Source organism: Pygocentrus nattereri, chromosome 15, assembly GCF_015220715.1.
Source record: "Pygocentrus nattereri isolate fPygNat1 chromosome 15, fPygNat1.pri, whole genome shotgun sequence".
Classification (NCBI taxonomy): Eukaryota; Metazoa; Chordata; class Actinopteri; order Characiformes; family Serrasalmidae; genus Pygocentrus; species Pygocentrus nattereri.
Genome location: NC_051225.1, coordinates 41160958 through 41175614, shown reverse-complemented (window position 1 = coordinate 41175614; position 14657 = coordinate 41160958). Strand labels below are relative to the sequence as shown.

General features: G+C 38.8%; 1 protein-coding gene across 6 annotated transcripts in view; it reads left to right on the top strand.

Moving 5' to 3' along the window:
- Window positions 1-2046: 2046 nt before the first annotated feature.
- vps13c (vacuolar protein sorting 13 homolog C) overlaps window positions 2047-14657 on the top strand; it is an 84630-nt gene continuing 72019 nt past the window's right edge. For 2 of the 6 annotated variants that reach the window (XM_037545462.1, XM_017721567.2), the window contains exons 1-12: window positions 2047-2464; window positions 3531-3574; window positions 4038-4080; window positions 5790-5885; window positions 10123-10224; window positions 10647-10709; window positions 11012-11080; window positions 11292-11401; window positions 11532-11591; window positions 12238-12297; window positions 12616-12696; window positions 14170-14227. In XM_037545462.1, coding sequence (XP_037401359.1) covers window positions 2365-2464; window positions 3531-3574; window positions 4038-4080; window positions 5790-5885; window positions 10123-10224; window positions 10647-10709; window positions 11012-11080; window positions 11292-11401; window positions 11532-11591; window positions 12238-12297; window positions 12616-12696; window positions 14170-14227 — 886 coding nt within the window. In that variant the 5' untranslated portion in view covers window positions 2047-2364. Of the gene's footprint in view, window positions 2465-3530; window positions 3575-4037; window positions 4081-5789; window positions 5886-7215; window positions 7249-10122; window positions 10225-10646; window positions 10710-11011; window positions 11081-11291; window positions 11402-11531; window positions 11592-12237; window positions 12298-12615; window positions 12697-14169; window positions 14228-14657 lie in introns of all 6 variants that reach the window. The other 4 variants (XM_037545461.1, XM_017721569.2, XM_037545463.1 and 1 more) reach the window with 4 other exon arrangements.

The window sequence follows — 14657 nt, the reverse complement described above, 5'->3', positions numbered from 1 at the left end:
TTTAATAAATATTTACTGGATATTTACTGGATATTTACTGAATATTTACTGAATATTTACTGGATATTTACTGAATATTTACAGAATATGTACTGAATATTTACTGGATATTTACTGAATATTTACTGGATATTTGCTGAATATTTACTGGATATTTACTGAATATTTACTGGATATTTACTGGATATTTACTGAATATTGACTGAATATTTACTGGATATTTACTGAATATTTACTGGATATTTACTGAATATTTACTGGATATTTACTGGATATTTAATAAATATTTACTGGATATTTACTGAATATTTACTGGATATTTACTGGATATTTACTGAATATTTACAGAATATTTACAGAATATTTACTGGATATTTACTGAATATTTACTGGATATTTGCTGAATATTTACTGGATATTTACTGAATATTTACGGAATATTTACTGGATATTTGCTGAATTTTTACTGGATATTTACTGAATATTTACTGAATATTTGCTGAATATTTACTGGATATTTACTGAATATTTACTGGATATTTACTGGATATTTACTGAATATTTACTGAATATTTACTGAATATTTACGGGATATTTACTGGATATTTACGGGATATTTACTGAATATTTACTGGATATTTACGGGATATTTACTGAATATTTACTGAATATTTACTGGATGTTTACTGAATATTTACTGGATATTTACTGAATATTTACAGAATATTTACTGGATGTTTACTTAATATTTACTGAATATTTACTGGATATTTACTGAATATTTACTGGATATTTACGGGATATTTACTGGATATTTACTGGATATTTACTGAATATTTACTGGATGTTTACTGAATATTTACTGAATATTTGCTGAATATTTACTGGATATTTACTGAATATTTACTGAATATTTACTGGATATTTACTGGATATTTACTGGATATTTACTGAATATTTACGGGATATTTACGGGATATTTACTGAATATTTACTGGATATTTACGGGATATTTACTGAATATTTACTGAATATTTACTGGATGTTTACTGAATATTTACTGAATATTTACTGGATATTTACTGAATATTTACAGAATATTTACTGGATGTTTACTTAATATTTACTGAATATTTACTGAATATTTACTGGATATTTACGGGATATTTACTGGATATTTACTGAATATTTACTGAATATTTACTGGATGTTTACTGAATATTTACTGAATATTTACTGGATATTTACTGAATATTTACAGAATATTTACTGGATATTTACTGGATATTTACGGGATATTTACTGGATATTTACAGGATATTTACAGAATATTTACTGGATGTTTACTGAATATTTACAGAATATTTACTGGATATTTACTGGATATTTACTGAATATTTACTGAATATTTACTGGATATTTACTGGACATTTACTGAATATTTACTGAATATTTACTGGATATTTACTGGATATTTACTGAATATTTACTGGATATTTACTGAGTATTTACTGAATATTTACTGAATATTTACTGGATATTTACTGAATATTTACTGGATATTTACTGAATATTTACTGGATATTTACTGAGTCATTTAAAGTCTCAGAACCCCAAATGAACGCTGACGCTGAAAGGCGAACAGGAATGAAAGCTGAAGTGCTGCTGAGACGTTTATGACGCTGTTTATTGTATTTGAGAAGATAAACGAACTGATTTCCTCACAAATACTCAAAAGCTACGGAGGCCTGAGACATTCTGTATAGATAAAAAATAATGCAAGGCCATGACTTAGTAAGGCGTGGCCACGCGTTATTTTTATTTCTAAAAATATCCTGTATTAAAAAATAGTGCATGGCCACAACTTAGTAAGCCGTGGACACGCGTTATTTTTATTTCTAAAAATATCCTGTATAAAAAAATAGTGCATGGCCACGACTTAGTAAGCCGTGGCCACGTGTTATTTTTATTTATGCAGACGTCAGCGGGGCTCCGTAATCCGTCACAGACCACTGAAAAGGGCAACGCACACAGGAAAAGCTGCTTCTGGCTCTGATACCCGTCGTCCCAGCAGATCCTAAAGGAAGTCGTGGGAACTAAATCCCGTTTTGAAGGCGCGGGTCTGTGCGACTGATCTGCGAACAGCATGTCGGGAGGCGTCACACTACCCGGGCACCGTGCCATCCTCGCTCTTCGCTCGATTTGTTGGTCTGTCCGTAATAAACAGCAGTCGTCGTAGTGGAGTACCGAGAGGCTCGATACCGTCTCCACCGCCCGTCGCGCGGAGGGAAGTCCCGCACATCTCGGGGGATCCTGGCGTTTCTGGAGCGCACCCAGTGACAGGGCTGCGCGTCCTGCCTCAGCATGGTCTTCGAGTCTCTGGTCAGTGACCTGCTGAACAGGTTTATCGGAGACTATGTGGAAAACCTGGACAAGTCGCAGCTGAAGATCGGCATCTGGGGAGGTAAAGCGCGGAGACGCGGCCGCGGCGCTCGGGGCAGCGGCGCTCGGAGCCGCGGCGCTTTCGCTCGGTGTCGCCGTCGCGGCCGCGGCGGCTTAGCTGCTGAATAAGCGACACGGTCGGTTGTTATTGGCTGATAACGCGTCGTTAGAGGGGTCGTCAGCGGCGGCTGGGTGGGTGACTGGAGTCGCAGGTCTGCTGTGTGGTTTAAAGCCAACGCTGCGGCAGTTTCACCTGACCAGAGAGAGTGGTCATTACCCGCTGCGTCATTCGTCCGTGATAAGCCTGCGATCAGTTGGGCTTTCTGTGCGCGGCCGTTTTGCAGCTGCGCAGTTCTGTTTCGGTTCTGTTTCGGTCCTGCGCGCGCAGTGCTGCAGCACTGTTTTAAACATCAGTAGAATTGCGCGTGCCGTAAATTATGTGACGCTTTAATGTATTCAGTCACACACCTGTCAGCTTTGTATCTCGTGGGAACGTGACAGCAGAGAGCTAAGAGGAAGTGAAGCGAGTGGCCTCATATTTCTCAACAAGGCTGTCGGAGCGCCGTCGCTCAGCTTTGTGTTGGTGTGTCTACCTGCCATCCTGCTCCCTGTGGCTTTACCCAAACATTTGCCCTGGCAGTCCTGCAGTGAGTGGCAGACAGCAGACCTGTGGCACTCCGCTAGGCCTCGCTGCTCAGAGTCTTGGTTAGCGAGATGTTCGAGATGTTCATCCAGATTTTCAAGTCTACTCACCAAATTTAGCCCAGGCAGTTCTTTGACTGCGTCCTGTTACCGGCCGCAGGGAATGGCTGCGAATAGTCTGGGTAATAACGAGCAAATGTCATCAGTACTTGTCAGTTGCAAGGAGAGGCGAGTGGGGCAGTAGTGAAGTGACCAGAAATGACCAGTCAGACAGCTTTTAATCAGGACAGTCTAACTGGGTTAGTCCTTCTCAAACACCTGTACCTACACCTACACACCAGCCGCAGTTCGATCAAGGCCTTCTGTGTTATGCTGTTGTATCTGTGTGCTTAATGTGCTTAATGTGCTTAATGTGCTTAATGTGCTGACCGTGTTGATTGTTATAGGTAATGTGGTGCTGGAGAACCTGAGAGTGAAGGAGAACGCATTGGTGAGTGCGGTTCATTAAACAGTCTGGAGTAATCTGGAAGAGTGACATTCACTAAAGCTCTGTCATATTGTGAAGCCACAGAGCCTGGAGAGATGTTTAACACTTTGGCCGCCAGTGAGAAGCTGGTGCGTCAGCTAAATCCTCTTGGGTGCTAAATCTGGTGCAGTAGGTGATGAACCAGGCTTTAGTGGTTTGGTCTTCAAATTTGCCTTTTACTTAGATAAATAATTAACATGAAAGTTTTAGTTGTGTGAACTACGATGATTAACGGCTGCTTTCAGGTCGTTGCCCAGAATCGAATGGATTTAGTGCTTTATTAGTTCGCTGGAGCACTTTGGAACAGTGTCCTGTGAACAGTGTCCTGTGGCTGTGCCTGATTTGGATAAGCAGATATGCTTTGTTATTAATGCGAACACACAGACGACAGGTGAGTGTTTTAAGCAGTGTTTACTGTCTCTTTCAGAGCGAACTGGACGTACCATTTAAAGTGAAGGCGGGACAAGTTGGTGAGGACCAGTATCTTTTATCTTCAAATAGTAGAAGCCTGTCAGAGAAGAGTTAAGCGGCGTCGCTCAGATGAAGCCCGTTTTCCTGTATGTGCGTTCTGAGTCTGCAGTCATAACCTCGTGATCTTCTCTCATATGTCAGAATGATATACGACAGATTCTCTTTACTGCCTTCACTCTTTCTGCTGAGTCATTTTGGCTGGTTTTGTGCAGGAGATTATGCTGCCCTGTTTGCCAAGTACGTGCTGATAGCTTAGGCCCGTAGACTGGAGCTGTTTTCTAAATAATCTTTTCAGGATTTTGACCCCTGTGTCCAGCTGAATTTTTCTGTTTTTTTATTATTGGATTACTGGGCAGAGACAGAAGAAACATATGAAAGGTTGAGATGTAGAGAACGTGCTATTTAGTGTACATAGATATTAGTTTAATATATAAACGTGTAAAAGTGGCAGGGCAGACATTATTGAGAGTTTTACTGAGAGTCTTGAGCAGCATATTAAACCATTAACACACTATCAGAGCTGTCATGGTTACTCCGTTAAACTTGATCTGCGTTTATTAGTTAGTGATGATTATCCAGTTGTCCTCTTTATTATTAAAATTGAAGTCTGTGTATGAACTCAGAGACTTATGCCCATAGTACATATACCTTAGGTAAGAATACGGTTTTTCTTAATACCTAGATCTAGACTGACCAGCCTGGAAGATGGGTCACACCTCTATAGGCATTACTGACAGGCTAACCTGTAATCTTCTGAGTTAGGCGCATGTTGAAAAGCATTAAACAGAAGCAGTCATACTGTGGAAATATAAAGCATAAGAAGCCGTTTTAACACAGTGGCTGTGGAAACGCTGTGGCGTTTTGCCATTATAATATAATACCAGTATAAACTACTTTATGTTCATAAATTGTTCCTCAGCTAAAAAATTAAGTTACTCAGCTTCTTTCCATGTTTCACATTCACTACGGACAATACTAAGACATATAATAATATTGTCATTAATATAGGACAGCCAGTGTGTCATTATGTACCAGTGTGATAGAAAAACGTTGACGTTATGAACATCAGTCTCTGTACCAATACTAATTCCAGCTAGCCTTGCTCCTATACTCCTATACTAATATAGTGACCGGTAGTGACGGTGAACTGCTGTAATTAGGTCATTTGTGTTATTCTCTTTATTTGATTATTTATACATCATAATAGCGCAAAACAGTCACTTCATTGTTATAATAGATAAATGGTGTGTTGTATTTATCAGACATGGGGAGGACAATTAAACCGTGACAGGACAGGCTAACTAGATCAAAATGTGTTATAGCCTATTAAAATCATTTACACGCTGTAGAGCTGCAGTTACAGCGAACATGACTAATATTTGCCTGGTAAAAAGCCAGTGTGAAAATATAAAGGTTAATATTTGGCCTCCAGTTTAAGCCACTCCTAAACGTGAAGCTCTGGTAAAACCACTACTGTCTTCTAGTTTTGGAGGCATTTCAGAAATAGACATTTCTCTTTCTAGGAGTGGATGTTTTACAGGGTACCAGTCGTCACTCAGACGTCACCCTGGAGTCAAAAGGAACCTTTTTTCCGTGGTGTTCCTAGTCATATTAATCATAATGATCATAGTGTCTTCCCTGAGAAAATCACCAGTGCTGTTTTATGTTATAATGACGTAGAACATTTACATAACTTAATTTGTTCTAGGGAAACTAACCCTAAAGATCCCCTGGAAGAACCTGTACACAGAAGCTGTGGTTGCTACCTTAGACGGTCTGTATCTCCTGGTGGTTCCTGGAGCGAGTGAGTATTTCTTTCCTGTGCTCTTTTTAGGTCTTACTGTGGCAGCAGTAAACTCCTACTGTGGGACTAAAACCTTTTTTACCATTAAATAAAGCTTTTACATAATCCAGTCATTTGACTGAGAATGATTTGTACTTGTATAATCTGCAAGGGCTATTTGGTGCACTTGAGAAAGCTTTGCAGAGACTGTTAGACACAGACCACATGAAGAGAGGAAGCTATTATTTAAAGCCAGCGCTGGGACAGCATGTTATGAAGCGGGACTAGATGTAGGGTTGATTAGGTGTTGCAGCCCAACCATATCAATGCTGCTCGGAGAACTAGGTGACATTTGCAATGCAAATGCAAAAAATTAGAGAATTGAAATAAACTTGCACCTCATTTACTTAGAATAACTTGGCTATCAGGATTGCTTGACTTTATAGGCTGTAAAGTGACGGTGATAAAAATGTACTGTAATATGTTTTTTTTTATCTGTGAAGCTTATTTGCTTCTTTCTAACTGACACAATCCTTATGAATTTTGGTCAGTTTCCAGGTGCATGAATTTATTATTATTATTATTATTATTATTGTGTTATTTATAGGCTTTACCATGTTTATTATTGCACTTGATTTCAGCAAATCTTAACTTTAACTATTCGGTTATTTTGGGTCAAATTCCAGTCTTGTTTATGAAGTTACTGTCTGTCCGTTTACATTACAGTACAGCAGAGGACTTACTGACTCTTGAGTTCTGGGCTAGTTTTGTGCTCCGATGAAGCACAAGTTGGAAAAAGTCTGATGCTGTTTTGCAAGAAGTGAAGCAATGTAAACAGACCCTGCTGATCTTCCCAACACTGATTTTATCATGTAATGCTGCAGGACATCCTGGCAAGTTAAGAAAAGCCTCCTTTGTGCCACCGCAGCTCTCATAGTACTCTATAATAATCAGTGGCTGGTAAAACAAATATACATGTAATATACATACAGAGTTAAAAGAAATCACAAAGTATGACTTAATAGGCATTTTCTGATTAATATTATATTTCTACAAAGAAATATTCACACAGTGCTTTTGGCAGTGCTGTGTCTTAAGTATTGTAAAGGTGCTGTCTGCTGTTATGGGTAAAATGGAGTGGCCTTTGTGTGGGAATACAGGTGACCTAATGTGATTCATTAATATTAGTACTCATTTATATTAATACTAGGTTATTAGATTGATGCAGTGCTAGCAAACTAATGCAATACAAGCACAGTCTTTTGACTGAAATGCATGTATCGACTCATAACGTACTCCAGTAACTGTAAACAGCTAAAGATGCATTTGAACTGTTTTTTACATGTTCCAGCTGATTGTAAATCACTTACCACTCCTTATAATGGTAAGACCTGTACAACATGGTATGACTTGGGGTGGTGGCTGCGGTGTAGGATCCATCAATTACAAGTGATTACCAAGTGGTGCTGTTTCAGGTTTTTTCTGTGTTCTGCTATTTTTCCTCACATTTTTCAAAATGGACTTGTTCATTATTGCTTTATCTTTTATATTATAAATTATCTTAAATTTATTAACTGGTAATCAACTCCTGTCAAAATTTCTTCATAACTTTGTGTGAACGTTTCGGTGTGTAATCAGGTGTCATGTTTGTGTGTCGTTGAAAGGCAAAGTTGTTTTATTCGTTTAGCAATCTCTTTATTTAGAGGCAAATTATCAGCCCACTTAACAGACTTGGGTCAAATATGTTGTGTTCTGGGAAAACGGCGCCGCTGTGAGTGGCAGCCTTTCCAGTAGCTCTGTGTTTTGTACTGTTTTTGCACTTTTTTTCTTACTTTTTATCTTTTCTTTTTCCATATTTTACTTTTTAGTGACAGTTTGTTTGTACGAAGGACATGGAGCCTGTTTTCATGCATATGGGTAGAAATAACGTGCTAAATTTCCTTCAGGATCAATAAAGCATCCATCCATCCATCTAGCTGTCTATCTAGAAAATACACGTTAGATCATTTGCAAATGTCATATTTTAAATATCTGCATTGTGTAAAGGAGACAAATACTTGAAAGTGGGAATGATGTAGTTGGCTATAAAAATGTTCAACGCTTGTTCATAGTTAGAGCATATAGGAGTTAATAGGAGCATATAGGAGTTAATAGGAGCATATAGGAGTTAATAGGAGCATATAGGAGTTAATTTTTTATTAAGTTTCAAATGAAATAAAATAAAACAAGCAGAATGATAAAATGTCCAAAACATATTGCAAATACAAATAATCCTATATTTATCAAGCAACTATGAATAAAAATATTGATCCAAAGTCAGGTCTGTGTACTAGTGCATTGTGTAGAGTGCATTGTAAAAGGCATGAACTGACCCCAGATCAGTATTTGTACTAAGAGAACTTGGATAAATATGAACAGATTATAATTAAAAACATAATTTTTCAACAAAACAATTCCAGTATGGCTGGTTACCAGCAAAACCATTAAATGTTGTGCTTTGGATGCCAGTATGCTGCTTTGTAGTAATCAAAGTTAATATGTTGATATTGTTTTGTTATTTTATTGCTGGTATACTGGTCAACCAGCGTGATCATGCTGGAGTGAATAGCTCAGATATCCAAAGCAGCAAAATCCAGCATAGACCAGCTTAAATCAGCGTGAAATGCTTTTTTTAGATGGGAGACCCACATCCTGTTAAATGTTCAAAAAAGTCAGAAGTACAAGGAAAAAAAAAGCATAAACTGGAGAAATAAATATTAAAATGGACTGAGGTGAAGTGGAAAAGTGTCCTGTGGCCTTTTGTGGGAATCGTGGACGCTGCATCCTCCAGGTTAGAGGAGAGGGACCGTCTGGCTTGCTCTCAGCGCATAGTTCAAAAGTCAGCGTCCGTGATGGTGTGGGGTGCGTTAGTGAGCGTGGTATGTATAACCTGCACATCTGTGATGGAACTATTAATGCTAAAAGATAAGGAGAAGTTTTGGAGCAACGTGTGCCGCCATCCAGATGATTTGACGTGCTTATTTCAGCAAGACCGTGCCACGCCACATTATTACATCAGCATGGCTCCGTAGCAGAAGTGAAAGTGTCTTGGTGCTGAACGGATTGTCAGTAAACAGTAAAAGTTCTGAGTTTAAAGATTTAATCTGGTGTCTTCGGACTTTTCTTTTCTTTAGATTTTTGCCCAGCGTCACGTGATTGGAAGCAGGGCTGTACCTCGTAGTTGTGTTTCCAAATGCAAATATTTAGTTAGGTTCAGTATTTGACCCAGGTCTGCAAGCTGGTGACTCACCTGTGCACACACGCCTTTGGTGCTAATCATGCATGCTAAATGATGACAGTGGAGGATCTTAAGTGATGAATCAGAAGCTGAAAGCAGAGTGTGTGCAGGGTGTGTGTGTGTGGTGTGTACAGAGAAATACACAACAGTGGTAACGTGCTCATTTCCCTCAGGGTTGCGTTGTGGAATTGGATTTATTTAGCACGCCTCACTTAATACAAACAGTGTTAGACAGTAGCTCCGGTGTCCTGGAAGAAAGCCCTTGTAGAAATGGCAGTATTGATGCTACAAAGACAGTTGGAGTTCAGTTGATTCTTTACTGTGACAAGTTTTATCCTAAGCAGTGACCGCCGTAGTCCAGTCTCCTGGCATTACTCTATTCTAGGTGAGTCAGAAAGCCTTAATACAGGCAATTGCAGAGGACAGTTCTCTGGCTCTTTGGTAGGTCTTGGCTGACTGCAGCAGGATTTCACAGGTTAGGAGAGATGAGCTGTCGGTTTTTTTGGGTTGTTTTATTTTCTTGCATTGTGTTGAGTAGATACAATCAGGGAATTCAGTACTGGACAGAAAAGAGGAAGAATTCTGCCTCTAATCCATGTAGTTGTTTGTGTTTTTGTGGGCATGTCAGGGGTTGGGAGTTTATGACAGCAGCTGCTCTACTCAGTGATGCTTTAATAGTTACTGTATTAATGAAGCAGATGGCTTACAGTGCCCTGAATATCATAATCACATCACTGCTGCAGTTTAAATTAAAGTTAGGTATATCTGCACTGTAGTTGCAAGCATGTTGTGGGTATCCCTCTCTTTCCTATCTTTCTCCTTTTCCCCTGTTTCCGTGCAATCAGAGGCCAATTGGTTAAAACAAAACAAAAGATTGTTTGGACTCTGTGGGTATGAGGACTGTAATGAATGTGGTGGATCTGTATTACAAACTGTGTGTGTGTGTGTGTGTGTGTGTGTGTGTGTGTGTTTGTTTTGAAGCAATTAAGTATGATGTGGCTAAAGAGGAGCGCTACCTGCAGGAAGCTAAACAGAAGGAGCTGCAGCGCATTGAAGAGGCCCTGCAGCTGGCCGCACGAAGAGGTAAGGTTTTAATACCATAACTCTTTTTTTTGCTGTACCTCAGAGATCAAGTCAGTATATTATTCAGTATGTTGAATGTAATACGTAAGTCACGCTGATCCATTTGGCTCTGTGAGGTTAAGCTGCAGATAGTGCTTTAGTAGCTGATGCACATCAGCCTCTGTGCTAAATGTGTTCTTGTAGAGTGGACGCTATATTGCAGTCATATAGCTACATATTGTAATTGCTATATTCCATGTGCAGACCTTTAATGGGATTAAAGATTGGCTTGAATGATTTTGATCAAAATGATTAGTTCATCAATTACAGCACATTTACAGTAGTCTTCCTTCCACCCATCCATCTGTCCATCCGTCTATGCTCACTCTCTCCTGCTAATTATTTGATATATATTTGCTTTGTGCTGCCCTGCCTGACTGCAGACTCTCAGGTGGGAGAGTTTGTGTTTAATCTGGAAAATTATGTCTATAAGGACGTCCCACGTGGTACGTACACAGCCTTATCCATGTACTGCTGTAGCTTACAAAGAGATTCATGTGTTCACTTTAGTGTGTTCAATAAATGTATACATTTTGACTGATAAACTTATTTTCTGCTTCTTTTATGTATATATGTGTGTGCGTGTGTGTGTGTGTGTGTGTGTGTGTGCACGTGCATGTGTGCCCCTTAGCTGGAAGTTTTTTGCGTGTGCTTTTTGTCCATCTGTACTTACACAGGCGTATGAATGCTCTTAGTGTTCTTCTGCTTTATTGACTGTTCTCTTTCTCCCAATGCTGCACTCTGTAAGACAAAGGACGTAAATATAAAAAGCATAAAAAACCCTTTAGGAGGTCTAAAAAGCATGACCAGAAACCAGGTGGGTGTTCTGGATTTACTGCTGATGACTAGCTCTCCCACTGTACCCAGAATATGACTATATTGTTAGTAGTTACTCTGAACTCCTTGACTGGCGATTCAGGGCTTGGTGTCCGTGTATTCCTCTGTGAATAAGATTACAGTAAATGACTGGAGGTCAGTTTTTGTGTTGAAATTATTGTTAACTCATTATTTCTCTGTTTATTTTGTAGAAAAGTCCCAGGAAGAGAAAAAAGACACATTTGCAGAGAAACTGGCCACGCAAGTCATCAAAAATCTTCAGGTCAAGATCACCAGCATCCACATCAGATATGAGGACGATGTAAGTAGTGTGTATGTGTGTGTGGATGTGATCCATCAGAAAGACACACTTAAATATGTTTGTTTTAATGCACGTGAAGTGTTAATGTGCATGGAGTGTGTGTAATTAGTAATCTACTCACTGACTTCAGGTGTCGGACCCTGAGAGGCCTCTCTCCATGGGTGTAACGCTTTCAGAACTCAGCCTGCAGGTGATCTGTCTCTCACATACATTCTTCTTTATTTAAAACTGCAGTCTAATATATTTTAAAGGAAACCACTGGAAAATGTAATCATTGTTATGTCTGTTGTAAACACGTTTGCTTGCCTCGTGTAGCAGTGCCACAGGAATCTGTACAGTGAGACTTTCTAGTTTAAAGAAAAGGAAAACCCCCATTTCCTGTGCTGCTATGGTGGGAGGAGCTTTTGAGAAACATCTGCTGTTTTAGGGGTGGATTTTTTGGGCTGTTAAATATTTTTATTTTCTTTAGCTGGTAGTGCAGAAGGAAAGATTAGAGACTCGGTGTTTTCTTTGCTATTTTGTTTGACAACAGAGGTAAAAGTTACTCGAATGCCGACTTGGCTGTGTTTATTAGAGATCAGTGCCTTTGGTCAGCAGAACGTTCAGTTAAGCATTGCAGGGATTCCCAATGCATGCTGGGTATTGTAGTGAGAAAACATTGATCAATATTGATGAACAAAAACATAAAAACGCTTTAAAATCGTGAAAACTCTCTGAAGGTGAGGGACATAGAGCTGCACTGCGAGCCGCTGCCTAACTCCACAAATAATATATTGAGCTCTGGCTTTAGATCTGATGACCCCTTAATACTGACATTTCTATTACTCCATTCACAGACAACAGATGAGAACTGGAGGGCTTGCATTCTCAATGAAGCTGCTAAAATCATCTATAAGGTAAAACATGAAAATGCTCCTTTAATTAACAAAAAAATTATTCACCAACACATTTATATCATGATAAACACTGGCTTTCATGTATTATCAGTAATGTTATTGGTTTCGGTACATTTGTTATTTTAGTTCATTTCGACTCTTCAAAAGTCACAGTCGCATTAAAGTATATTCGTAGTTTTTGGTTTGCAGAATCTCAAGTGTGTGCGTGTGTGCGTGTGTGCGTGTGTGCGTGCGTGTGTGTGCGTGTGCGTGTGTGCGTGTGCGCGTGTGCGCGTGTGCGCGTGTGCGTGTGTGTGTGCGTGTGTGTGTGTGTTTCAGCTGGGTCGGCTGGAGTGTCTGTGTGCCTACTGGAACGTTAACAGCCCAGTCTTCTACAGAGGCTCATGGGAGGAAATACTGGTAGTGTTTTCTCTCCTGTTCTTCTTCGTTTGTCTGCAGCCAATAAATACCAAGTGCTTTCTCACTAAAACGACTCTGATAATAAAGTGTCTGTAATCAAGAAAAGACTGGATGCTTTCCTCACAATATCAAGACTATCTTTCCTTGCCTGTTGTATAAGCAAGGGTTACTCATATTGTGTTGTTGGTAGTCTAAATAAAGTAGCCCTGCTTGGCTAGAGGGAAGATTTCTTCGTCTAAATCATGAAGTCATATTAGCACACAGCAGATTTATAAGGCTAATTTGCTTGCAGGGCCATCATGTCCTTAAGTTACTTAATGTAGCACTTTCTAACATTATGACATTAGATGAGACGTGTGTGCAGAAATCTTGAGCTTCAGATTTAGTTTCCAAAACAAAGAAAAGTGCTGACTCATCCTAACCACAGGATGCCGTGTTTGCTTTGCAGATATGTTGATTAAGAAAGTGCTGTTTTGCATTTTGCAACAGTAAAATGAGAACGAGGATATAAGATTCAGTACATCACTGTAAATTTATCATTACTAATGACAGCAATAAATAATTGATCCACCAAGCATTGTAGTTAGTTGAGAGTAGGCTGTGGTTGCTAAGCAACATAACAACATAACATACAAGGATTATTCCATGAACCGCATGACGGTTTGAGAAGGCTGCCGACTCTATCGGGTGGTTTGGTGTACGGTGTGAATTTCTGATTTATATTAGTTATTTTTGCTGTCAGCATACATTAGCATAAATTAAAAAATAGCAAAACATTTAGCTTTTAATGTTTCTTAACAACAAGTCATTATAGAAATGAATAAAGTAACGTAGTAAGGGATGTTTTCCCTTTGTTTTCTTTAAATGTTGAAGTCTTTTGAGTAAACTTGCAAACAACCTTTTACAAAAAGAATTGTTCATTTTTCCGCTGAGAATCGATGATTTCAAAGGTAAAAACGTTGCTGAGCTTGTATTTAATATGAGACCAGTTATTCTCTGTGGGTGTTAAATGTGGATTCTGAACAGCCTGGAATGATCAGTAAAAACATACTTTTAACTTTTTTGCGTGGGAATATATACAGTAAACTGACCACAATATAGCCTAATAAAAATGATAATTAATAGAGCAGCGACGTATTTACTGTTGCATTATTATCCTTGCAGTGATTCTGCTGAAAACAGTTCAGAGGAGAGCCTGTGGTAGTTTGAGAGATGAGACATGGTTGCGGTAGAATAGTGAAAAATACAATTTGGGTTTTTTTGCCCAAGAATATCGAGGAAAAGGGAACTAATCTCTGCAGTTCACGTTTAGAAGGTTAAATGTGTGTTCATGGGTGATTTCACTGAAATGACTGAATGGCACTTTTGTTAGACAAAGTTTTTTCAGTGTTCTTCGTGTTTATAAATAAGCTCAGCTTATGAAACTGTATGTGGAGCTTTTCTGAATAAAACACTTTTTCAAATATTTTTCAGGTCAAGCTGAAAGCAGGAATCAGCACCAAAAACGAGGAACTGAAAGACTATCAATATAGTACGTCTTATGGATCTTTGTATCTGCCATTGTGTTGCTATAAGCACAGCAGCTAGTAGTTAATTACAGTTTGTGCAGAGCTGTGAAGCTCCTGGACATTTAAACTCTGAAACTACAGTCGTCTGCAAACCCCACAGTCAAATCATGTTTTGTTGTAGTGAAAATAAATAAACATCCTCTACAGGGAACAAGCTCAAATATAGAATTTGAATGCAAATTTTAGTTTTATGTTAGAGTTTAACATATTATAAAAATAAATAAATAAAGCTTTTGCACAGGCCACATTTTGGGTTTTATTGTTTTGCAGTGTGTTAAATTTGACGCACCAGTTTTGTGCAGGATTATGTGCTCAGTAGAGAAAGTTATTTTCACTTGGAATTTCAACAAAGCGTGTTATTTAACAGGGGCATCCAAACTTTTGCATTCAACT